At 43.8% G+C, this 27002-nt stretch overlaps 1 protein-coding gene and 1 long non-coding RNA gene across 10 annotated transcripts in view; one reads left to right on the forward strand and one right to left on the reverse strand.

Annotated features, from left to right (window-relative positions):
* LOC308478528 overlaps window positions 1–27002 on the forward strand; it is a 578068-nt gene that overhangs the window by 489755 nt on the left and 61311 nt on the right. The gene's annotated exons all lie outside the window — the stretch shown is intronic.
* The window catches only part of ECT2 (epithelial cell transforming 2), a 43805-nt gene that overhangs the window by 2945 nt on the left and 13858 nt on the right, over window positions 1–27002 (reverse strand). For 6 of the 9 annotated variants that reach the window (XM_081007840.1, XM_081007838.1, XM_081007839.1 and 3 more), the window contains 14 exons: window positions 26363–26585; window positions 25899–26258; window positions 24904–25040; window positions 23024–23143; window positions 22329–22397; window positions 21846–21956; window positions 19980–20076; window positions 19238–19319; window positions 17111–17189; window positions 15342–15461; window positions 9874–10012; window positions 7190–7344; window positions 3674–3781; window positions 2325–2471 (listed from right to left, as the gene is read on the reverse strand). In XM_081007840.1, the coding sequence (XP_080863966.1) occupies window positions 2325–2471; window positions 3674–3781; window positions 7190–7344; window positions 9874–10012; window positions 15342–15461; window positions 17111–17189; window positions 19238–19319; window positions 19980–20076; window positions 21846–21956; window positions 22329–22397; window positions 23024–23143; window positions 24904–25040; window positions 25899–26258; window positions 26363–26585 (1947 nt within the window). The remainder of the gene's footprint in view (window positions 1–2324; window positions 2472–3673; window positions 3782–7189; window positions 7345–9873; window positions 10013–15341; window positions 15462–17110; window positions 17190–19237; window positions 19320–19979; window positions 20077–21845; window positions 21957–22328; window positions 22398–23023; window positions 23144–24903; window positions 25041–25898; window positions 26259–26362; window positions 26586–27002) is intronic. The other 3 variants (XM_081007845.1, XM_081007844.1, XM_081007846.1) reach the window with 1 other exon arrangement.

Below are 27002 nucleotides of genomic sequence, written 5' to 3' on the forward strand. Positions count from 1 at the left end.
CAGACCTAGATTATATATCAAAGTACATCCAAATTATAAAGCGCTCACTGTGCTTAAATTGCAAGAGTAGATTTTTTAAAAAATGGCATGATATGGCCTAGATCTTCAGTGGCTATCTCCATGTTTGCTCATTCATCTTCCATGAAAATACTTAGCAGTACGTGGAATAAGTTGCATACTTCATTACAGTCATCATTGCAACAATAAATGCCAATATTACAAGTGAAGTGTCTATGAGTGGACCAAAAGCCAATAAAATTGACCAGTTTGGCAAAGGTCATTGGGTGAGCACATTGCAGAGACAAGGACTGAACTGGAGATTACTGGGCTTAAAGGTCAGTCTTAATCGGTCTCTATGCTACCCCTGCGATAGGAGTCATTAAATGATTTGGTCAACATTGCCATTTCAGGGATGACATAGGAACATGTTCAAAACCACCCAGCATATCCATCATGGCTGTATTGAGCCTTATCTCCCAGTTCAGAGACAGGTTCAGCCCAACAAATCGCCTGCACTTTTAGGAAAGAACTAGTTACTCATCTAACAATAGCCCCCTTTTCTTAACATCTACAGAGCTAACATCCACACCCTTTCCTCCACTGGGCAAAAAAAATCTTTTGGAGTAGAGTCTGCAAAAATTCTATTCAAAGGCTTGCAGCACCCTCTGCTCCAAGAGGCTCGCCCAGAGTACCAACACCACATGCAGCTGCTTTCATAATATCAGTAAAAGTGGGTTGGGATCAGGTAAACTAAGCAGAGAACTGTGACATTTTATGGGCTTTGATGCAATGGAGCAGAAAAAAGAAATTTCCCGCTCCCAACAGCTGGAGAACTATGTATGTTCTGGGAATGAGGTCTATCTATCCAGTTTAGAATGGCAGACACTGCTTGGCAGGATGGCAGCACCAAATTGTGTTTTCAAGAGATATTGAGCATTCCCATTTCAAGTGCTGTTACGGTGCAAGGACACCCTCTTAAGGTTATTTCCCTTACGGCCTGATGTAGAAAAGGAAAACTTGGCTGTGCTTGTTGTGGTTAGCGGAACAGTTCATCAGAGGAGCAAGCAGCCCTGCTGTGGAGACAAGGCCAGCCACCCTTCATTGGCTTCATTCACCTAGCACTGCTAGACGCCATCACATAACATTGAACGCAACTCCTCCAAAGGGACTAACAGTACAAATGTACATTTATCTATATGATTCAAGAGTGTCATTCCACCCCATGCTTTTGATTAATCTTTATAGCTGTAATATTTTTAACTACTCCTTGTCACTTTTCTTTTTTCTTTCTTTCTTCTTTTCTGGGAAGCCCTTTTTTGCCAGAACGCATAACCACAAGACATTTAAAGGTAAAGGGACCCCTGACCATTAGGTCCAGTCGTAGCCGACTCTGGGGTTGCTGCGCTCATCTCGCTTTATTGGCCGAGGGAGCCGGCATACAGCTTCCGGGTCATGTGGCCAGCATGACTAAGCCGCTTCTGGCGAATGAGAGCAGCACACGGAAATGCTGTTTACCTTCCCACCGGAGCAGTACCTATTTATCTACTTGCACTTTGACGTGCTTTCGAACTGCTAGGTTGGCAGGAGCAGGGACCGAGCAACGGGAGCTCACCCCATCGCAGGGATTTGAACCGCCAACCTTCTGATCGGCAAGTCCTAGGCTCTGTGGTTTAACCCACAGCGCCACCCGCATCCCTTACAAGACATTTAATAAGATCCAAATTCCCCAAAAGGAAGGCCATAGCTCAGTGTTCGAGAATCTGCTCAGGGTGCAGAAGGTTCAGACCCTGGCATCTCCAGATAGGGCTGGAACAGACCACATGTGAAACCCTGAAGAGCTGCTGCCAGCCAGTGTAGGCTATACTGAGTTGGGCTCAATCGCCTGACTCAGCATAAGGCAGCTTCCCATGCACCCTAGCCCACAACCCAACTTTTATCTACCAAAAAGGAATTTCCTGCACTCAGATCTTTCTCTCTTTCATGGCTGCAGAACCTCTGAGCACCTTCGTAGCTCAGTTTCTGAAACGTTTTGTTTTCTCAAATGTCTTTAATTGGTCACAAGAGAGCAGATTTTCTTCTGTAAGATACATTCCTCCCTATCTCCTCCAGGCATGCTCACTTCTGCCTGACATTTAGAGTGGATTTCTCTACTACAGTTGAGATCTTTTAATTACATTGACCACACAGGTGTTATGACTTCCGGAGAGAGATTAACAGACATGATTACAATAAGCTTCATTATTGAAATAAGAACAGTGCAGGAGCCAGCCTCCCCACTCGGGGCTTTTATATTATTCAAGACTTCTCTGGGAAAAGTCACTTACAGCTAGCGATGAAGTACTGGCAACGCGTCCTCCTAAGTAATTCTCACTAGCTGGGAAGAAAGTCCTTCCATCGACGCTGCTGTGCGCCATCAGTGCTCTCCGGAGCGCTCTCTTTGGTGTCTTGGAGAATGAGAAGGCTCGTGTGACCTGCAGAGTTTTAAGAACCACGTTAAGTAAACTGTAGGAAAGACTACAGTGTTACCCTTATTTAAAATACGGGGAAATCGATTCCACATTTTTCAGTAAGGCTTCTTCTGCTGTTCTACGCTGATACATTTTGTGGCATTTTGCTTACCACTAGCCAAAGCAGCAAGGATTAAATATATTCGATATATTTGATAAGAACATAACATCCCTGGTGGATCAAGCCAGATTCCCATCTAGTCTAGCTCCTCACAGTGGCCAGCCAGATGTGTCCAACACATCTGCAGTCCAACAGTGCTCACCCCATTTGTGATTCCTGGCAACTGGTACTCAGAGACATACTGCCTCTGGCAATATAGCCATGGAGGCTAACCCTTACCCTCCATGAATTTGCCTAATGTTCCTTTAAAGCCATCCAACCATCTTAAAAAGCCATCCAACCGTCTTGTAAAGCCATCCAACCATCTTGTTCCCATTCATGCCTATTCCAGCCTCACACTTCATATCGCTATAGATTTGCTAGTCAAACAACATCATATTACTTTTTTCCCCCCAACACAAACCAACCAAGATTCTTAATGCACTTAAAAGACTAACACGTTTATTATGGTGTAAGCTTCTGCGGATTAGAGCTCGCTTCCTCAGATGCAGGATCAACATCTATATTGAGAGGAATGAGTGGGGAGGAATCATACATAGAGAAACAATCACACCCTGGATACAGAAAGGTGGGGGAACTGTAAATAGTGGAATCAAATGCCAAATAGTGGAAGTGACATAAAAGGCCCATTTTCACTGTCAAAAACAAAAACCCAAAACTAAAAAGGCCCTACCCCCTCAAATTTGTCACAATTTGTTTCAACATGAAAAAGTTATGACCTTTTTACTGGTGCCAAACTCTCAAACTTTGTGCTGGAATAGTAACACGTAAAAGACTGAGAGAAGACAACATACATCAGCTAAAAGCTCCTTACACAATTGAGGGCTACTGCACAATATACCTCTGGAAACATTTGTCAGTGGTTTACATTCATTCTCTCCTGATGTGTGGAGCATGTGCAAGTGTCCCATTTAGGCTCAAATATTCCAGTGCAATAAAACTTGTCACCAGGAAGGGAAATGAATGGGTTTTGCCCCCAAATGAAAAAGCTTGGTGCGAGGAGATAGCTTCAGAATAGCATTTCTTTATTAGTTAAACCTCGTACCTTTTTGGATGTTTTTTTAATGGCCCGGGATGCCCTGCTCAGTGTGCTGTCCACATCCTTCGTGCTTACTTCAATGGAATCCGGATCAGTAGCGTAAATGAGATCTTCCTGCAAAGGAAAGAAGGCTTGAGAACTTACTCGAAGGCGAAGCCACCGTCAGAGTAAAAGATTCACGTTTCAAAAATCAACAGCAGACTTCAAATTCTCAGACACCGTCCTCAGATTCTCACTACCAAAGACAAAACTTTCCAGATAGGAGTTGCATACCTTCAGAACTCTACTGCTTAGCCAGCAGGTAGGAAAAACAAAGAGCAAAATTAAAGGCTTTACTGCCACCATGTGGGGCATGGAAGTCAGTGTACACATCGCTATGAAAAAGCGAAGTCCCTTTAGTCTGGAAAAGGGAAAGTTTGTGACTTCAACTGACAAGGTGGCAACAATTCCTAAGTCCAGTCTTACCTAGTGATGGGGATCCCTCAATATTCAGAGTTTATTACAGCAGCTAAAATACACACCACTTCCTTTTTCAACAGCAGCACACTTTCAACCATGAAATGTTCCATGTTTTTAAGAGGTCTTAAAAGATATAGTGGTACCTTGGTAGTCAAACAGCTTGGCTCCCAAACAAATCAGCTCCCAAACGCCGTAAACCCGGAAGTGAGTGTTTGGGTTTGCGAATGTTTTTTGGAAGCCAAACATCTGACGCAGCTTCCGATTGAGTGCAGGAAGCTCCTGCAGCCAATCGGAAGCCGTGCCTTGGTTTTCGAACAGTTTCGGGAGTCAAATGGACTCCCTGAACAGATTCAGTTCGAGAACCAAGGTACCACTGTATTTAGCTCTGCCAGGAAAAAGCCTATTCAAAGACAGCTCTTTTGTACATTTAGGAGTCAAATCCTAAGTACAGTCAGAAGAATCCGATATAATGGACTTGTACATGGTTTCAGCTTGACAACAACTGTGTGTTTTTCATACGTAAGGCAATGCTGTGCTTTTAGCCCCATCCCCAACATCACACCAGGACAGCTGGGTGTCCTGACCACAGAGAACTCTTACACACGAGCAAGAACTTGTGCATTGCTCCTTTTCAGACAACTGCAAAAAATGCAGTTGTTAAAGGAATCGGGCAAGGCTAAAAACACAAACCAGTGAATAAGACATTGCCCTACACCAAAGCAGTAGACACATAGAATAGAATACTATATAAAACAATGTCTTTCGTTGAATAAATTCCCTTGGAGCACTTGCAACCCTAAATCAGCTCCACTGAAATACAGAATGTTTAGAATTGGGGTGTGTTGTGAGTAATATGCAAACCAAACGGCACCTTATGATAGGTTTATTCTCTGGAACCACTGAGTGACAGAGTCCCAGTGCCACATTCTTTTACTTTTGTAAGCATAGACATGCACAACTGACATTAGGCAATCGTCTTTCCCTAGAAGAATGAATCAATCAAGTGATCACCCAAAGCCTAATGGTGAACATGCAGGATCTGCTGGAAATAAAATAATTGTTTAACACACACATATTCTGTCTTCTCCCAACAGATATCAAGGCAGCCATCAACAACAAATTAAAAGAATGATTGCTTTGCTCAAAGCTATTTGATTAAATTATTTTAATGGTACTTTTTATTTTGCTGTTTTAGAGTTTTTATAAAACAAGAGAGATAGTTAACGTTCACGGCCCAACAGGCTTCCTGGAAAAGATGACTTACTATGCCATTTAATGTATGCTACCTCATACTAAACAGGTGGGCAGGCAAAGCAGATCTCTATATAACACTATTTATTGTTATTCATGATTAATGTGATTAATGGCAACAAAATTCACCTTGTATTGGCAGCGTCTGCAAGCAACCCAATCTGCTCTGAATCCACAATGAATAATTGGATTCATTATTTCAGGTTTTCAAATCTGATCTGTTAGATCCCAAGTTCTGTTTCACACCCACTGACTATATGGGGAATCTAAAAACTGTTGTAGCATTCCCAAAAAAAACCCCTTCACATAAGTGGGTGAAATTTGTAGGCAAGGGAGCCCCTTCAGAGTGCATTAAGCCTGCCAAATTTCAGGCAGAGGCATCCAGCGGTTTTTTGCGGGGACCCCTTAAATAAATAAAGACCTCTTAAGCTTTATTTTCTGCCAGAATTAGCTGCGAATTGCAGGCATGAATGCCCCTTCTGAGAGCATGAAGCCTGCCAAATCTCAGAAAAAATAGGTGCACAGGAGCAGACTTTCCCATTTTGGAGTGGGGAAATACAAATCATTTTTCTATTTTATTTTTTTTTATTATTTTTGTGGGAAATCAAGTTTGAAAGCTGGGAGGCATGAGGAAGCTGCCCCTGGGTGGGAAACCAGCGGAAGTGCAGACAAGCAGGTTACTTGTTATGAAAAAGACTAACTGGGAAAGAAGCCGGCTGACACAATAACCTAACTCCATATGTCCTGCTATTATAGCCAAAGCTCAGAGAAAGATGACCCACATGGAGAGGTTTATTTACTTCAACATCATTCCCCCCTCCCAATCACCGACTGGAGTGATTCAGAAAAAGAATTCACTTTGATTAAAAGCTTGGCTGTCTAGCAAAACAAGATATCCCCGCACCCTACCCCACCCTTCCAAAGCTCTGGGCAGCTTGGTTTCGTTTCTCATAAAAGAAAAAAGGGCCCTGTGCACCTATTTTTCTGAGGTTTATCAGGCTTCATCTTGTAGGGCGGGGGAGAGAAGCCCCAAAGTGAATCAGCTTAGGAGGTCCCTGACCCCCCAAAATATAGCTTGTTAACAGCACGACCCAAATTGGAAACATGAAATCATGGGCCACATCACTCCAATTCACCTCCTTATTTGGAGTATGCACAGAGCTGCTACACACCCCTATTTAAGTGCAACAGTGCACTCCAAACACAGATGTGCTGCACCTGTTACGGCAATAACTCCAGGCAAGCATACCATGCAAACAAGAGCATTGCTCTTCTTCGTACGGTTTTGATCCTTACCTGGGAGTTAAGTGCCATTTAACTCAAAGGGGTCTTTTCTGAATCCAAACATGTTGAGCTGTGGCTCTGTGGACAGCACTATCAGGCACCTCCTGCCCCTGAACTGTGCCAGGGGGATGTTCTAGGAACAACTGTTTAATAACTGGTGCCCAAGTTTTGATTTTGATTTTCCTCTTCCCTCCCTGCCCCTTTCCCCTATTGTGTTGCATGTTTTTAGATTGTAAGCCTGCAAGTAAGGACTGCTTTGTTCTGATTGTATGTAATCCACTTCGAGAGGCTTTCTTGGCTGAAGCTCACTGAGTACAGATACAGTCTCCAAGAGATTACAGCCTTGATGAACTGGCAGCAAGCCCTTCTGAGAAGTTGTCCCATCTTGCAGACCTTTGCCACAAGACATGCTACCAGTGGGCCTGTTAGTTCTGGCATAGCCATCTGACATAGATCTCTCAAACCTCTACACATTTAAAACAGATTCAAGGTACAAACCCCTCGTCAGCTCTGATATCAAGAACTTACAGCATCTGCTTTGCATATCGTGTTGGCTACGTGCCGGCACAGCATCTTCAGCCAGTTCTCCTTGGGAGGTTCCTCAGTCGTTATCTGGAAGCTGAACAACAAGTTGCTCTGCTCGGTCGGTGGTCGCACAACTAACGCAAATGCTTTGTGGCACTCTGCAAACAACAGCAACAGATCAGTCAACAATCTGAGCAACTCGCTATTAGAGGAAGAAGGGAGCATGGACGACTGAGTATTGTCCTAGGGTCAGGACAAGAACCAAAGTTTAGAAGCCTGAATATCAAAGAAGCGGGCAGGCCATCTCCGCACAGAACTGACTCTTCATATATTCATCTCAGCAGCATCTCCCCATTTCAGCTGCCATGTGTGTGGGCTACATAGAAGGAAGTCTAAAAACACATCCTGCACATTGCAATGGAGAACCAGTGCACAGGACTTCTAATACTTGAGAAAACACCACATGTTGGACATAAGGTGGGTCAGTTTTCCCGCCCATAGAAAACAAGGGGATGAGGTTCAACAAAGGTCTTTAAGCAGTAGTGAAGCTGCAAGATGCTTTATTTAACCATTACAGGTCTGCCGTCACCAAAACAAGGTACAGCATCTCGGGGGACAGTGAAGTCTACAAAGCCGTGTGAGCAGAATAAAGATTCAGAAGATAAATATCCACATTCAGCCACAACAAACAAGACACTGCACAAAATTCAGAAGCAAGAGGCGAATGGCATTGCCACACCTTCAGTGACAAAGGTCCAAACCTTTCAACCTCACCATATAACCACAGTAGTGTATGATGCTTTTAAAAGACCCTGTGTTTGCAGTTATGCCCTGGCTTTTAAGCACTGTTACTGCTCGGGCATGGGAGAATACCTAGTGAAATTATCCTGCCTGCTATTGCTTGTATTCAGGGATTATTTCTTTCGACAACTCATATAACATTTTAAATACAAATTGTTCTAATTTTCCTAAGGACCTTAGAGTGAAGAGAGGGTAAATCAAGGTATTTGAATGGTGTGGTAAACGTAGAACAAAATGAAATTTAGGGATCAGGAAAGAGCCAGAGCCTATTAGAACAACAATCAGCAGAAAAAGGAGGGGTCATTGAGGAGGACTGTGCTCCAAAATATTAAGACCGAGAACAATGTGGAAAAAGCCCCCTGTGTGATTATAGAAAAAAGAATGGTCAAATAAAACAAGATAGAGAGTTATACCAGTGACTGACTGACGAGAGAGGAGATTGTCAATATCAGGATTGGAAAATTGTGAAGTAATTTGTGAAGATAACAGAAAGATGGCCATTTAGCTCTTGAAATCCAAAACACGGGAAGTCCCATTGTAAATAATTAATTCGGATTATATAATTGGCTATATTGTTTTTTGTTTTTGAATGTGGAAATATTTGGTTTGATTTGTTATTCATATGAAAGTTTTTTTTAAAAAATGGAAAATGAATAAAAATTATTTACAAAAAAAGGAAAAAGGAAAGAGCCATAGGATTTTGTGCATAACTTTCCACTGCCTTTGAACTAAAGTTGCCTCTCCACCTTATTTCCCTCTCCTTCAATCAAAGCCAGGTCATGAAGGTTTGGCTTGGAGTGCAAGAGCGAGTGCCTGGCCCAAGATCACCCACCAGCCTTCATGGCCTAACAGGGACTTGAACCAAGTTCTTCCTCTCGCTAGGCCAATACTCTCTACCAGGTGTGGGGAACATTTGGCACTCCAAGTGTTAAAAGACTACAGCTCCCATGAGTCTCAGCAAGCAATATCAATTGGCGGGGATGACGGGAGCAGAAGTTCAGGAGAAAGGAGAGCCAGTGATTTCCCATACCTCCTCTATACCATGCTGGCAATTTTACATGCAATCACCAAGCTAAGTTAAAATGAACCTGGGAATGCTCTTAAACCCACTTTGCAACCCTGATTTAAAACAGCATTGTCGAGATGACGACAACAAGGCTCATTCTTATCCAGAATGGCAACTGTTAAGGTTTCATGTCAAACCCAGGCAGAGTGGGTATTTGCAGATAGGGAAAGTGTACATAACCCTTAGCTTCCTCCTTAATTTTAGGTAGCTTTAAGTTTGTACCAAGCAGGTCTGCACAGAGGCTGACCTTGATGCAGAACACTATTTCTGAAGTTACAGGAAGAGAATCTTTCCAGCACCCTAGAATGATGCTCTGCCACACATCATTGCAGGAAATTAAGAAGATTACAATGCTCTCTACAGAAGGAAGCCACACTGATTTCAGTGAAACATGCAGCCGTATAAATGATAGTCTAGAGAAAGTTACACAAGCCTGCTGAAGGATCTTAAGACAGAACTGTGGGTTTAACTCCTGTTTAAGTTTCAAGTGCCAGTTGTATCAATCTTTGTTCTTAAAAGGTTAATACACCCACATGCGAAGCTTTATTTTTAGACAAAGCTTTCTGCCAAGGCACATGGAAACACTCGTTGAAGGGCTGTGAGCTCTGAAAGCCTTGAGTGATTTTCTCCAACTCCTGACATTTGACCATCTTCTCTCACTGCTCCCTTTAATGGTTACTTCCAGCTCCCTGGCCCCCAGGTGAAACCTCTTTGGAAGCTATCTTGTTATTCAGCTGTGCCAAAACATATCAGCGTTTGAAGTCCATCACTCTGCATTATTAGTCCTCAAAAATCCACATTCCACTGCCAATGTTCATACCTTCTGTCTCTCGGATGTCTAGTACTTTCTTGATCTGAGACAGGGGCATGAGGATTATGTGCTTGAGACAGGCTGGTGGCCTGGTATGGCCATGAGGACTCTTGAAGCCACCAATGACTTTGTGCCGCTTCCTTGCAATCTGTTGAAAAAAAAAGAAAAGAAAAGAAAAGGAAGCATGAAAAGAACCAGCTCCTATATGTCCAGAAATATTTAAACTGAAAGTTTGGTGATAGCTTCTGAAAATCCTAAACAATTCCAACATACAGATTCAGGTTTCTATTGCAAAATGCTAAGTTCACTATTTTTCCCTGAGAGACAGTCAGTTTTTATGTTCACTTGAAAAACCACATACATTCTTCTTTTGTCTTGTACTTGTAAAATACTCCAGAATTGCATATGGACAGTAAAGGTGCGTTGTACCAGCCACTTGTAAATAAAGGGTACTCGCTTCCACCCACAAGTAGATACATTTTGAATTAAGTCCCCTCAATTGTGAAAGGACCTTGCAAGCAAGCATATATACTGCTGTGAAGATATGAGCCCAGTTCAGGCACTGCACTGCACTATTGCGCTCTATGCTGAGAGCCACCCAGAGTGGCTGGGGAAACCCAGCCAGATGGGTGGAGGATAAATAAATAATAGTAATAATAATACAGTGGTGCCCCGCAAGACGAATGCCTCGCAAGACGAAAAACTCGCTAGACGAAAGGGTTTTCCGTTTTTTGAGTCGTTCCGCAAGACGAATTTCCCTATGGGCTTGCTTCGCAAGACGAAATGTCTTGCGAGTTCTTGCGAGTTTGTTTCCTTTTTCTTAAAGCCGCTAAGCCGTTAATAGCCGCTAATCCGCTAATAGCCGCTAATCCGCTAATAGCCGTGCTTCGCAAGACGAAAAAACCGCAAGACGAAGAGACTCGCGGAACGGATTAATTTCATCTTGCGAGGCACCACTGTAAAGCAACTAGGGTTTAATGTGAACAAGTTTATAGACAACAAATAAGGAGAGAGCCCAACTGAAACAACTTTTTTGCAGCAATTTCTTCATCCAGGGAGGGAGACTTAATAAGAACAGATCATCAGCCTAAAGTACAAAGGAACTGGGAGCAAGCAAACGGCAACAATGAAGCCAAAAGTACCGTATTTTTCGCTCTATAGGACGCACTTTTTCCCCTCCAAAAATGAAGGGGAAATGTGTGTGCGTCCTATGGAGCGAATGCAGGCTTTCCCGGGCTTCCTGCAGCTCCGCACCACCCTCCGGATCCCGGCGCGAAGCCGCGCGGGGCTCCGGAGGGTAGCGCGGAGCTGCCTGCGCTCCAGGGCTTCTTGCAGCTCCGCGCCACCCTCCGGACCCCCGCGCGGGGCTCCGGATGGTGGCGCGGAGCTGCCTGCGCTCCAGGGCTTCTTGCAGCTCCACGCCACCCTCCAGACCCCCGCGCGGGGCTCCGGAGGGCAGCGCGGAGCTGCCTGCGCTCCAGGGCTTCCTGCAGCTCCGCGCCACCCTCCCGATCCCGGCGCGAAGCCGCGCAGGGCTCCGGAGAGTAGCGCAGAGCTGCCTGCATTCCGAAGCCTGGTGCGCACTGAAGAGCGCGCCCGGGCTTCGCGCACCTCTCCACAAGCCTGGGGAGACCGGCTTGGTTCCCTAGGCTTGCGGATAGCAGGCTGTTCTGGGGGCTGGGGTCGGGGGGAGCTCGGGCTTCCCCCGCGCCTGGGGAGGGAATTTTTTTTTTTCTTTATTTCCCCCCCAAAAAAAATAATTAGGTACCTTGAACGCACCTTGTTTTAGAGGGAGAGAAGAAGAAAAAAAAAAATTTCCCTGTTCTCCCCCTCCTATGATCCGGTGCGTCCTATGGTCCGGTGCGTCCAATGGAGCGAAAAATACGGTAAATGGAACACATGCAAGCCAGGCAGCTCAAAGAACGTAGACCAGCTTCCAAATTAAGAGCAGCATCATTACATTAGCACATCTAGGCATGCCAAATATAGATCCAAAACCTGGAGAACTTTAAGGACTGCCTCCCTATGTCAAATGTCTTCATGGGAGGCCCCATTATTGCATCTCACACGGCTGGAGAATATGAAAGCCTTGGCATTTCTGATTTAGGCAGCCTGGCTGCAAAACTTCCTATCCTGAGACTATGTCTAGCTCTTTCACTTTGAGTCCTCCAAGCTCATACTGTCTAGATGTTGGGTGTCTAAACCCCAGCTTTGGGTCCACCAATTTTGGCAATGGGGGGTGGGGAGTGTTAGGATATTTCCGTTCCACCTTAAAAGGGAGCAGGCTTTGTGAGTCAGAGTCTGCGTATTTCCTGTTCACAGGATGTTTATGTTTTCTGTTGCTTTCGTTTTCTCTCTGTGTCGTAGACACTAAAGCAGGCAGTCATGTCTTTCTGTGTTCTGATCAACGCTGAATAAACTTGTAAATAATGCTCTCCTGATTGCAACTTTTGGCTGTGCATTATCTGCTGATAGAGTGTGCATGAGTTCTGGAATGTGGCAAGAAATCTTCTAGAAACTCATGTCGCTAATTGTTGATACTGCGTGACTACGGGAGGTCGATGGATCGTCCGGCAGCCGGCTTGGGGGCCATGATGGACTTTATCTCCCTGGCAGTATCCCAACATAGCACTGAGGTGGGTAGAGAGATTTAAAGCTCTCCATCAGAGTACTGGGTTGGGATGCAAAACACCCACAACTCAATCAACAGAGCAACCATTTCATGAGTGGGGCAAGGGTGACAGCTCCCAGCTGATCTGCAGAGCTGTGTGCTGTGTGTACATACACAGGATTATGGGGTAGTTACACCCACTAGAGCCATGAAGCCCCCAGAAAGCTGGCCAAAGGTGAATGTGGCTCTCCAGCGACCCCAAAAAAGGTTAATCATCCCCAATATAGACACATACATCTCAGCTGGACACTATGTGTACCTGGCATCTGCTTGCTGATTTGCTAAACTTGTTGCTGCTTTATGTTTTTGAGATTTTATTGATATTGCCTTTTACTATAGTTAGCCTCCGTGAAGCTCTTTCTTAAAAAGCAGAAAAGGGCAAGACAAAAATATTTTTACATGCTAGCATACGGGCTAGACAGGGATTGACAAGACCGATTTTGTTTGACACAAAGTAAAAGCAGATTTAGAAAACTGGATTCTGCAACCAAACAACACATTATACACAGCCCAGCTACAATCTTGACAACTGCAGCTCCATGGGCCATGGTTGAAGTCTTTAAAGCCCTAGACTGCCTCGGCCCAGTATACCTGAAGGAGCGTCTCTACCCCCATCATTCAGTCCGAACACTGAGGTCCGGCGTAGAGGACCTTCTGGCAGTTCCCTCACTGCAAGGTTGCAGGGAACCAGGCAGAGGGCCTTCTCTGTAGTAGCTCCCACCCTGCGGAATGCCCTCCCATCAGATGTCAAAGGAATAAAATCTGACGTTTAGAAGACATCTGAAGGCAGCCCTGTTTAGGGAAGTTTTTAAATGACTGATGTTTTAATGTATTTTTAATCTCCTGTTGGAAGCTGCCCAGAGTGGCTGGGGAAACCCAGCCAGATGGGCGGGGTATAAGTAATAAATTGTTGTTGTTATTGTTGTTGTTGTTGCGGGTATAAGTAATAAATTGTTGTTGTTGTTTAAACCCACTGGTCAAGGGCGAGGTTCAAGCTAACTTGTGGCTACTGAAGGCAGATTTTTAAGCAGAGTTCCACATCCCTGGTGCTGCAAATTGTACAGACTACAATGAACTGTGTACTTTATGGCCTCCCCCATGCTAGACTCAAGCCTCTGAAACTTGATTAGTTTCTTTTCCCCTAGCTCAGTATCTTTCCAACAGCAATTACAGGTTATACTGCTTGTGTGGACACTTTACGCACACATTTTGTATAGCTTAAGCAGAAGCAAAACAGACTTACCTGGCACAGCCATGTTATTTATTCACATTAAATATAAATAAGCCCCACGAGAACTTTGTGCGCCGCTGAGCCACTGTCTTGAGAACTTGAAACAAATGCCAGGATTCTAAGCGGTGCCAAGAGACCAACCGATTTTGATGAGCTACCACTAGAGTAACCAAGATGCATCAATCCCAAAGATGTGAAAAGCAATCTTCTTTTGCTTGCATCGCATCAAGTGGACATTAGGGATGGGAAGACAGCAGAGAAGGACGGCAAAAAGAAGGCTGCGGGGGAGATTTAAAGCAGCTCTCTTTTTCCGGTTAACAAGTACTCAGCTACAGAAATGAGACACTGGTTTAATCCAAATACGAAGGTGCAAGAAGCCAACACTTGACAAAAGCATCGGCCAACTAGACTGGAGGAAACAATGAACCCAGCAATAGTTTCCTCAGTTGACACAGATTGTAACCTTACGTATGCTTACCTGGGAGTAAAGCCCCATTGAACACAGTGGGTTGTATTTCTATGTAAATATGCATGGGATCATGCTGAGTTTTGTAAATAAGATGTCGGAGGTGCTGCTCCTACATGCAACAGACCAATAAAACTGCCTTGGTTGTAATACTGCAATTTTAAAGAGCTCTGGATTAACTATGAGGGGAAGACCAGTCAGATGAGGTCGTAGTTCGAATCAAAGAATGGTAGAGTTAGAAGGGACCACACAGGTCGTGTAGTCCAACCCTCTGCAATGCAGGAATTTTTTGCCTAAGGTGGTGTTTGGACCCATGACCCTGAGATTAAGAGTCTCATGCTCTACAGAGTTATTTCAGAGCTGCTACTACCACCACAAGTAAATGTACAGATGGCAATCAACTGATCAGCAACCTCCCCCTGCCCAAATCTTTGATCTAAAAACTGGGGGAGGCTTGTTAACAACTTTCCACCTCCAGCATCTGCCAGAAGGACCCAAAATTGCAAGAGACGTCAGCATTCCCAAGCCAGCAGATGCTCCTTAAAAAAGAAAGGGGTGACCAAGTATAGATTCAGGAGCAGAGCTTCAGTGTCATGACTTGAGATGCAAGTTTATTCAACTTGTCTAATTTATACAGGTTACAAAATTCAGCCTCTTGCGGAAGAATTTTCTAGGGCACAGCTCTGGTCGTAAGTCAATAACCCATACGATGCCTGCGTACTACATTTCTGCAAGAATTCATGTCGGGGGAGGAATTACTCAAAGGCCTCTCTGCTTGCTTCTCAGTGGCAGCATCTCTCCTGCAGCAAATATTTCACTACTAATAGTAAGACATGGCAGCAGAAAGTTGCTCTGTCTTCTCCACTAATCCCCGTATCGAGCTACCAACCATTAAGTCCGCAGAAATAAAGTGTTCCTTGTTGACAGTTTGTGCAGTGGTTCTTACCAACTGACTGAGTGGCACGTATAGCGTAAAGCTTTCTGTCAAGACAAAAAAAAAAGTGTTCCAGACGTCCTTCGTAGGTTGCAAGTATTTGGATTACTATTTATTCCTCTGGGTTGCAAGTCATTCCAGAATGTCACAGCCAAATGAATATCTATAGACTTACCTCCAGGCAGTCGTTAAAAAGGAACAGGGTGACCTGCTCCCCTCTGTCACAGAGGTCGTCACCAAGCGCAACTGTTTCCAGCCGCTGAATTAGACTTCGGTGAGATGACAAGAGATTGGCCTGTGGGGTATAGGAGAAGCTCATTTAAAAAACAGAACAGAATAGTTCAGGAAGGTGCTTTGTCACCAAGAAATAAAATTAAACAGAGCAGACTTTTAACCTAAAAGATCTGTATAACATTCAAAAACCTGCTGGGCGGTAATATTTATGCTATTCTGCAGATTAGATTTCACAGCAGGTAACATTGCGGGTGGCGCGGTGGTCTAAACCACTGAGCCTAGGGCTTGCTGATCGGAAGGTCGGCAGTTCGAATCCCCACGACGAGGTGAGCTCCAGTTGCTCGGTCCCAGCTCCTGCCAACCTAGCAGTTCGAAAGCACCCCAAAAAGTGCAAGTAGATAAATAGGTACCGCTCCGGCGGGAAGGTAAATGGCGTTTCCGTGCGCTGCTCTGGTTTGCCAGAAGCGGCTTAGTCATGCTGGTCACATGACCTGGAAAAACTGTCTGCGGACAAATGTTGGCTCCCTTGGCCAGTAAAGCGAGATGAGCACCGCAACCCCAGAGTCGTTTGCAACTGGACTTAACTGTCAGGGGTCCTTTACCTTTTTTAACATTGTCTTACTGAACCCTTTCAAAAGCTCACATACAGGAGTCTTCTCATTGCCCAACAACAGAATACTTCTCCAGTACATCAGCTTATTGTTACTGTAACCCCACATTTTTTTTCTACAGCATTATTACGGTCAGCAGATGCTTTCAAAAACTGTATCTGGAAATAAAGTTAATGATCAATTTCAAAATTACTCCAGTTTAGCATAAAAAAATAGTCGTTAATGGTACCACATTCCAAAAACATAGAACACACTCCTAACCTATTGGGGTATGTTAGGTTTCACAGTGTTAACTCATTGGGAGATGTGGAAGCCTTGGAAGAAGGAGACAAGAAAGCAAAACAAAATGCATAGGAGATGTACTGAACTCATAATGGAAGGAATCCAAAGTACCCTGACAACCTAACGGGGTTGGGGAGCTCAACATAATATTGCAAGCAAGAAATCCATGTTAGAAGTTTGCACTATGAAAACTACAGTTCTTGTACCAATATAAAGCCAGCCTGAAGCAGAATTAACCTCATAGGGTAAAACTTACTCCTAGGGTCCAATAAAGCCTTGCCGTGGTTTTTGAATACATACAGGAGTCTGCTGCAAGTTACAAAAACAGGAAAAATATTCTAGCACTCTTGAAGTGGCAGAACCAAAAAGGGTGGAATTTATGGTACAACCAAAATTCTAAATTAATTTCTCTACCCTATTTTAAGAACTTGTCAAGCATATAATCCAGTTCAATTAGGGGTTGGGCAGCTTCATTCTCCCATTCATCTCAATAAAAACCCTGAACATGTAGCAAGTTAAACATACTTTTTTTTGAAAAACTGAAGCGGAGAGAGATGAAACAGCACAGGACAGCTGACCTCACAATTGTTGAGAAGCACGTAGAGCATGAAGCAGCTCAGGTTTGCTAGAGAAAAGCTGGACCAATATTTCAAACAGGCACTGGGGCCCACAGCAACCCCACTGGCCTGGGAGTGTTACGTGAGAAGACTCTCCAATTAACATTTATTCTTCTCCTCCTCCCCCTACCAAGAGGTCATATCTGTCTAACAAAAGGACTCCACCCCACACATCAGGCTCAGCTTCACTATTAACTTACCGGGCAGCCATCTACTTCATAGACAACATCAAAAATCTGCCTTTGGGCTTCCGTTTTCCTTTTATCTTCATTAATATGCCTGGGGAAAAGAGCAAAAAAAGACTTTTCAGTTGTTAGGGTTTAGGTCCAATACAGACAGGGCATCTAGGTATCTGCTTCATGGCACGTGAAGGTCAGATCCACCACTTTATGTTATTGACATAAGCTTGTGCTCAGCGACTATTATGGATGGGGAGTGTGAGTGTGTGCACACACAATCACACACACACACACCCCCACCCCAAACATGTGTGTATACACACATCTACAGCTGAACAGCCTCTTCATCTGCAGAACAGCCACTTCGTTAAGTCAGCTACCCAGAAACCAAGACTACCACAGGAGAATTATGCTATATGCATACCAACACCATGCTAAAAATACAAAGCTACACACAAACAGAAACACCACCTTTTATAAGAGTTCTGTTTTTAAATTCTGCCCACATTAATTTCTCGCACAGACTTGGGAAATGTGAAAAGACTGCGATGAGCAGCCGTGTCAGCAGTTGAAGACTAAAGAGAAGTGTTTTCCACTTGAGGAAGGCCCAAAGGGGGCAGGGGTTCATCGAAACAGATTTGCTGAATTTTCCTCCCTTAAAGCGCTGCAAAGCTACGTACCAGGCAGCTGCTACAGTGCTGACCCTTCACACTGACAGCAGTCATGGGAGTCTCCTGCAGTACAAGTAATTCCTACAGAATTCCTATCATTGTCATTTGAATTTTCACTGGCTTCGGGAGTAAGGGAAAGGATTCATAATACATCCCATAACCTTAAGGAAAAGTTATTGTAACAAGAAAAAGCACCAATTCCTTTCCACAAAAAGGTTCTGAAAAGTAACAGTTAACTTATTTTTGAAGTAAGACACCTCTCATTACAAAGGTAAAGGTAAAGGACCCCTGACAGTTAAGTCCAGTCGCAGACGACTCTGGGGTTGCGGCGCTCATCTCGCTTTACAGGCCGAGGGAGCCAGCATTTGTCTACAGACAGTTTTTCCGGGTCATGTGGCCAGCATGGCTAAACCGCTTCTGGCACAGCGGAACACCGAAACCAGAGCAGCGCACAGAAACATCATTTACCTTCCCGCCGGAGTGGTACCTCTTTATCTACTTGCACTTTTTGGCGTGCTTTCAAACTGTAAGGTTGGCAGGAGCTGGGACCAAGCAACGGGAGCTCACCCCGTCACAGGGATTTGAACCGCCGATCTTCTGATCAGCAAGCCCAAGAGGCTCAGTGGTGTAGACCACAGCGCCACCCGCGTCCCTTTCTCATTACAAAACGATGTATCAAACGGATAACAGTGCCAAAGCAGGGCCTCCCAGTTTTGAGGAGAATTAAACGCTCATAACATTTTTCCAATGAGTACTATTCAATCTGTGGCTTTTGAGATGGAACCCACAGTTCAGCTGGGAACCTAGCTACCTCATCACAACAGCAGCATTCCCACGGCTTTCTGTTTTCTCTTTTCTTTTTTGGCAACTGGAAAATACAGGCCGGCAATATACCACAGGATAAACCATCCCATTGTTATATATTTCACAGATTCATAGAATAGTAGAATTGCAGGAATTTCATTTGCTGATAGCTTCCCATGAGGCATGCCAAACGAATTTACAATATAAGAGCATAGAACAGTTACATATATAGTGGTACCTTGATTTCTGAGCGTCTCAGAAACCAAACGTTTTGGCTTTCAAACGCCGAAAACCTGAAGTAAATGCTTCCGTTTTCGAATGTGCCTCAGAAGTTGAAGAGCTTCCACTGCGTTTTTTTTCCATTTTCTCCATTGAAATCGCAGGCCGCCTCTGCAAGACCCTTTGCGCCTCAGTTTTTGAACGTTTCGGAAGCCAAACAGTCCTCCAGAACGGATTATGTTCGAAAACCAAGATACCACTTTTATAAATACAACTTTTAAAAACTATATATAATGCATGCTGCCTCTTGAGCAGACAAGTATGGTAGGTAGGTAGGGAGAGATATGTAGAATACTTGTCTGCTGAATAGACAGTATGCCTTACTGCCAAGCTAGTCTACCATACTAACATCAGACCCAGAGAATATCTCCTAGTAACGAGTATCACCACTTACGTCATCACTTCCTTTAGCGACTCAATGGCTCTCTCTAGAGTTGCCTTGTCAGGATTGTCTTCTGCCGTATGTTTCTTAATGTCTACAACAGGGAAGTGCGAAAAGGGCAACTTTTTAAAATCATGCCAAGATAATGTTGACTAAGTTTGAGAATGGGGGGGGGGGGGGAGAGACACACTGGTTTTCAATCACCTTTTCACCCCATACAGCTGGAATTTCTTTTCTGTGGTTGCTGAAACTCTTATTTGCAAAACATGGATTTCTCGTATTTTCTCACCTAGAAACACTCTCAAACAGTTCAGCCACACCTATTTCAAGGCCTAATGTAAATTATGCAGGTTAGGCCTGTATGACTATACTTAACAGTAGGTGGCAAACGGATTTAAGAACTGCATATGTTTTAGTGACATAGATAAACTACAGAGTGTTTTTGGGGGGTGGGAATTGTCAGTCACTGCCCAATTGCATTCCATTATTCCTCTTAACTGAAAGCATGTTTAAAGATCTCCGTAGTGTTAGAGCCTTAAACAAATTGATTGGAAAGTTTAAAACACAATAATGCTTAAGTACCCACCATCCCCAGAACAGCTCTGTCATGTACATTTGCAGAAAAGGGCATGGAGTCAGATGAAGCCCGTTTCAGTTACAGAGCATTTAGCTCTCCCAATTTGAAGCAACTAAAATAAGGCACCAGCTCACTTGCTCTACAAAAACAAGCGATGCAAAACCAGCCCTCACTTACCATTTAGAAGAAGGGCAACACTAGGCAGCCTCTGAACAGGTCGGATGAGGAGTTCTGCCAAACTCTGTCGACCACACTCTGGTTTAGCTTGATTTATCTATTGAGAGCAAAGTACCGACTCAATCCTTGCCATTGCTAGTGTGAAATTCTTATTTTCTTTGCATGAGGGGTCGATGCCTGCTGTCTTTAAAGATGTAGTAGTGCAACTATTCCTCAGTAAGCCGGCACCAGACTCAGAGGTTTGTAACAACTACCGCCCAGTCACAAACATCCCCTTTCTAAGGAAGGTGTAGTGGCCAGAAGCTCTTGGACAAAATGCATTATCTGCAGAGGTTTTCAGCTTTTTTGAGTCCACGGCTCCCCTGACCAACTACATTCTTTCTGCGGCTCCCCTGTGGGGAAATGCTCTGAGTCTCAAAAGCCCAGCTATGTTACCCCTTGCCTGCAGAGCCAGCAGCCCCTCACCCCTTGTTGAACACCTTCCCTTGTGGACTATTCCTTCAGTCCTCTCTTGATTCCTTGAGAGTCCTCCAAGCAGCCACCATCGCCATCCCTGGTCTCTGAGCTGCCCCACCCCAAAGAGAGGTGCCTCCTCACGCTGCCCCACAGGGGCCTGGGAAGAGGATGCACCCACTGCATTATCTGGATCCATTCTCAACCAAAATTCAGGCTTAGCTTCAGAACTGAGTCAGCCTTTGTTACCCTAACCAATGACCTTTATCAGGACAGGGATAGAGGGAATGTGATCCTGTTGCTTCTCTTTGATCTCTCAGCAGCACTCAGTACCATCGACCATATCGGCTGGATCGACTAAATGGGTTGGCAGCAGGAAATACGGCAATTCTACAGGGGTGTTTTCAGAAAATGACGCTAAGAAACTCAACCTTATAGCAATTATTCTGTGGTGGTCTGCAGGCTTCCATCTTGCTCCCAAGACTACTGAATATCTCTATGAATCCATTGGGAACTGTGTGGAGTGTCTGACATGCCCTCAGTATGCTGATGACACCCAACTCTACTTTCTCTGTATATCCAAGTCAGAAAGGAAGGTGCAAGCCCTGGTTCTTAGACAAGTGGTGGGCTGGATGAGGGCCAAGTTGAAGCTCCATCTTAATAAGATGGAGATCCTGTGGATAGTCAGGCCAAAGAATTGGGCAGGTTTTCTACTCTGGATGGAGCTGCCCTCCCTCCAAAACAAACAGATGTGCACTCTGGTGGTGCTCTTAGATCTATCATTGGCTGGAGGCACCAGTCAGATGGGCGGGGTACAAATCATGAATAAATAAGGGGAGGCCCTGCTCACCGTGATGCATTTGGACCAAGCTCACTATGTGGCAATGCCAAGGATGTCAATATGGAATTCCCTGCCTCCCTGCCCAGGCCAGGATACAGCTGGTGCCAACTCTGACTTCATTCATCTACGCTATAGCTTGATAGGAAACTGGAATCTGTTTGATTACTATCTTGTGAACTGTTTGTTAGTGCTACTATTACTCGCTTACTTCGTTTTATAAAATGTAGTAGCACATATGTGACTTTTTAGGCAACCTGCTCTGGGTTTACCTTGGCAATGAAGAGGAGGTAAGCAATATTTTAAATGCTTCAGCAGGTAGGAGTGAAAAATCTCTGCCAATCTACAGGTAAGATCCTAATCCACCTTCGGTCCACACCTGTTCTAAAGGCATTGAAGTCAGACGCTGCTAACTTCTTACACAGAAGTCAAAAACATACTCCAAGTCAATACACAGATGAAATCCCTTCCATATATCTATATCTATATATATATAATACACACAAACACACACACACACACACATATACACACACAGAGTGGGGGAGCAAGGAAAAGGGGGGGGAGGTAATTACCTTCAGGAAAGCGTGAAACCTTGGCTTCTGTTTTTCGCACTTAGTAATCATTTCCTTGCTCATTTCAAAGAAGTTCACAAAAGGAGGGTATGTTTTCAGTAAGTCTTTTGACTGAAAGAATGCAGAACTTTCATTTACAACAAGCATAAAGCTGAAGTGAAAAAAGGTAATTTTAAAAATTGGTCCTTTACAGCAACCAGCTTAAATATACCATCATGCCCTGAAGTATTTTCAGTCACCACTAAACCAGCTAAGAGGCACTCCACAGCAGCCTTCCCCAACATCTCTGAGATCTACAGGTGTAGGGCAGTATACAAATGCAACAGTACAAGTGTGCAATGCAAAACTTTGCTCGATGTTACTAAAACAAGCTGTGTGTTTTAGCATTGCTTGAGGCTTCCCCCAATTCCTCCAAGACCAGGGGGTTCCTCCCCATGTGCTATGCGAGCACTCATGGTAATGCAGCTAGTGTTGAAGACTTACATATTTGAGTATGACATCACCAATGCTTTCGCTTTCAGTCCAGTTTATCATAAGGTCTTCAAGGTCCTCCTAGAACATAAATGACATATTGCCTATTAAAAAAAAAAATTACAATTTGTAAGATGGAAAGTTATATTAGTACCCTGAACTTGTGCATTTTTTCTGCTCCCAAATAGCCTTTAATTTAAAGATACGTAATGAAGGTGCTTATATACACTGAGTGTAGATAAGCGACTTCATTACATATATTTAGGCACCAGGCATAAACATTTCTCTTCAAGCAGGCATTCAGCAGATTAACATTCTATGGCTTTTTAAATGGGGGGGGGTGATATTGGTTTGCTTTTCTTATGTATTTTTAATTCTCATTTTGTTTCTTTCTGTTGTGAAGGGTACTATACAAATGGAATTAATGATAACAATAACAATTTGATACCACATTTGGAAGCAAGGGAAAATATAAGCACCCTTATTTTTGGTATTATGCCTGATTTGAGTCAGTTTCAGGGAATCTATTCACGAACTATTGAGCTGAAGAGTGTAGAACAAATGCTAAACTTGCAACTTCAAATTCCATTTTCTGTCTTTAGTTGTTCCAAACATTAATGTCTTTCCAGGGCAGCACAAGCAAGTTACAACTCAGGAGTAAAGCAACACAGATGAAAGATCTGCATTGTACAAGTCTTGAAGACAACCTTTATCTTGGTGTGTACATCAAGGATGTCAGGGATACTGCCAAATATGGTTTTAATTTCCTCTGGTGCAAGGATGGGGCCTCCAAGTTGTCCTTCCTTTTCCAAGGGGACTTGAAAGACCTGGAAAAAATGAAAACAGCAAATACATTGAATACCACAGGGTCATCTTAATTGGAAGGCTGCACTCAAGGCAGATTCATGCTCTTTGCAGTAGGTAACAATTTCCCTAAAGCCACCTATTGACAATTATGGTCTGGGCCAGGTTTACCGTGCCAAGATGCTGCCGCCTAGTCGTCACTCCCCTTACCCCCCTGCCCTAAACAATAAAAATGAAGGCTTTCCTAGTACCCATATAAATTGATGTTGGTTCAGCTGTCTCCATTACCAACCCCCAAGTGCCACAGTTAGAGGAGTGGTTCTCAAAGGATGTGGCGCACCACAGAGCTGTGACAGGAGAGGACGGCAAGGGTGGTGGTAAGATTCAAGGACAATCAAAGAAACATTTAAACATTTCAGTATAATATAGTATTTTTGTTGTTGTTGTTGAGCCGTTTAGTCGTGTCCGACTCTTCATGACCCCATGGACCAGAGCACGCCAGGCACTCCTGTCTTCCACTGCCTCCCGCCGTTTGGTCAGACTCATGCTGGTAGCTTCGAGAACACTGTCCAACCATCTCGTCCTCTGTCGTCCCCTTCTCCTTGTGCCCTCCATCTTTCCCAACATCAGGGTCTTTTCCAGGGAGTCTTCTCTTCTCATGAGGTGGCCAAAGTATTGGAGCCTCAGCTTCAGGATCTGTCCTTCCAGTGAGCCTCTGTCCTTCCAGTGAGCCCTCAGGGCTGATTTCCTTAAGAATGGATAGGTTTGATCTTCTTGCAGTCCATGGGACTCTCAAGAGTCTCCTCCAGCACCATAATTCAAAAGCATCAATTCTTCGGCGATCAGCTTTCTTTATGGTCCAGCTTTCACTTCCATACATCACTACTGGGAAAACCATAGCTTTAACTATACGGACCTTTGATGGCAAGGTGATGTCTCTGCTTTTTAAGATGCTGTCTAGGTTGGTTATTGCTTTTCTTCCAAGAAGCAGTATAGTATTTTTAAAACATTCTTATTTGCAAAATACGGATCGTTATCTTTTTCTAAATGAAAGGAAGAGCATCAGTGATACCGAGGACAACCTAGTTGCGATCCAGAAACGCTGTTCGAACCGAGTGCTGGAGAAGACGCATTTATAATTATATTTTGGAAATGATTCGTGTTCTAATGCAGCTGCATTGTTTCAGACTTTGTGCATTTCCAGTAACTGCATCAGCGCTAACATAACTTCTTGGCAGGCCATGTTCAGGCACAGACCTGTCACTCTTCAGCCCCTTCTCACAATGGTGCTCCAATAAAAACAGCTGCTGACTAGGCATGGTTGTCAGGTTAGTCTTTAACATACGGCAGATGAGTGGGCCCAGTAAGCGGCATAGGAGCACCTGCTGCTAAAGCATTGGTGAAGATGAGCAAGCATGAAACCAATCAGTCATCTGGATGGGAGAACTGAAGGATCCCCATGTAAAAAAAAAAAAGCCTATTTAAACCTCAGTCATGTGTGCATGGTAGACAAGTGCCAGGAAGCATAGGCCAGCCATAGCTTCCTGGCGCATGACTGCCTCCACATCACATCCTTTGCAGACACACCTCTCCTTATCTGTCATTAGACACACACAGCATGCAGACAACATGGCTGCTGTGTAAAGTGCCCGTCAGCCCTCAGAGGGCAGTTACTGTTACTATTTGTAACAGAGGCCCCTTATAATGGATCTTTTTGGAAACTGAGGTGCTACTGATTTGTAGCAAGTTTTCATCAGGTACAAGGGGGGACCTATCGACTTGCCTGGATTATGGTTGTCAGGATATCAACATAGTTGCTCTCCGTCTGATACAGCTCCTTCGCAACCTGCCATCTCGCAGACTGCTTTGGCAGAAAAGGAGTCGAGTTTTTGGATGGCTTTGCACATGATTTTGGAGTTTCTGTAAAGGATGGAGACACAAGACGTAAAAATGATTTATTTGAGTGTTTATTTGTGGGGGGGGGGGGTGTTTTTTTACAAGCAGGGAAACTACCATGGATTCTTAACAGGTGATCTATTTAAGACAACTGTTTCCATTAGATATGTTAATCCATTTTAAATATGAAGATTTGAGTGCTCTTCCAACTTTTTAAACACGCACAAAATAAAAACTTGCTTGAACAGGAAAAGCCCTTACTTTCTGTGCCACCATGCAAGGTGAAGTTCTATCTACCACTTTCTCTCTGTGCTACGATTATAAAATAGCCAATGCCCATTATTTTAGCAATATTAGGGAATATCCCCAGAATATTTTGATACCAGAAGTAATTTTTTTTGTATTCTCTTGTAGAAAATTGCCAAGGATTTCAGGTACAGAACTTATCAGGAATCTGAACGGCACCTAGCTTACTTCTTATGAGCACTGAAGCAGTGCAAGCGAAACCAGCATCTGAATTGGATTCAAAGGTTGGTTCAAGTCTTCCTATCCAACTATCATTGTCATTAACCTGTGTTCCATCATAAAAACTACACTCATCTTTATGGTCTTGTTCCTTGCTGCTTCTCTCACAACTCACTTCCTGCACATCAGCACTGAAGTTGGTACAGCTGAAGCAACCTTATTTACATCAGTGAGATGTCTCCACCTCTACTCTTGCTGGGACAAATTTGGTTCACCTTGGAAGTCAGGTGCCACAAACGAATCCAATCTGTATTTTGAAATCGCCTTTAGTACACGACTCATGCCCCAAGTTAAGTTCTGCATTACCTAAATGGTCACTGCGATCTAAAAAAATTAAGGAAATTTGCTCATCATCACCTTGCGATGTTCTCGGTACATCTCTAACTGGATGATGTTCGCATAAGACAACATCTTTCAAAATTGGAATGGAACGGAGGCTTACAGAAGTTTCCTTGCTTTCGACTGGGAAAATAATGAATTTCTGAAGATTCATTTGAGGTGCTTCATTAACTAGGCTTTCAGGTGGCTTACTGCTAGCTGCCTTGATGGTTTGTTGCAGATTTTCTAAGGAGTTTATGCAACATTTACGAGCAACGTTATCCAGAGGAATACATCTGGAAAGCCTGCATGATTTCCTCCTCATCCGACTAAGTCTATAGAAATGAGAGTTGCCCTTCTGTCTACCAATATCCACGTTCCTCAATTCTATCCTGCTCCCTGTATAGTATTGAGAAGGGAAAAATCAGTTACTCGTGTCAATATTCAGAAGTGTTTTATTTTTGCCACAACTATTAAGTGACACAGAGCTGGTTTTGCTTTACCTCCATTAGTTATGCCCGATTCAGGAGTATTGGAAATATCAAGTAAGGATCCCATCGAAAGGGAATGCTCAGCTGATGGCCGCTTCCGAGGTGGGAAGGGAGACATGTCTGCCTCTCTGGTCAGCTGAGCAAGGGTCTCTCTCAAGCGACGTTTCTTCCGGTTGCTATTTGGAGTACTCAGTGAAAGTTGTGAGACAGACGTTTTCAGTTCAGGACTGTCTAACTGCAATGAAATATAAACATTCAGATAGGTAACTGTACTCCTGCTCTACAGCTTAGAACCCCAGGAAGCTGTAAAATCCAGCTACTGAAATTGGTTTCACTGTAAAGCTTACAGGAAGGCCTTGAAAACCCAATTATTTTCACCAGCTGATTCTTTAGTAATTATCTTCTGCTATTATTGAGTTCCTTTGAGGTGATGGTCTTTCTTGTGAGGGAAAAAGTGTTTTATTTTGGGCTGGATGCGCATTTACTACTACTCAAATTTTCACAGGAGGCTTTGTATTCTGTTCTATTTTGTTGTTAGAAATTGCACTTCAGTCTCTTATTGGTCTAGATCACATGACAGATTAAACCATGGTTTAATATGAACTATGGTTTAATGGGAACAAATAGAATGGTGGTGCACACTGCTCAAAAG

This window comes from Podarcis pityusensis, assembly GCF_964106645.2.
Source record: "Podarcis pityusensis genome assembly, chromosome: 5".
NCBI lineage: Eukaryota > Metazoa > Chordata > Lepidosauria > Squamata > Lacertidae > Podarcis > Podarcis pityusensis.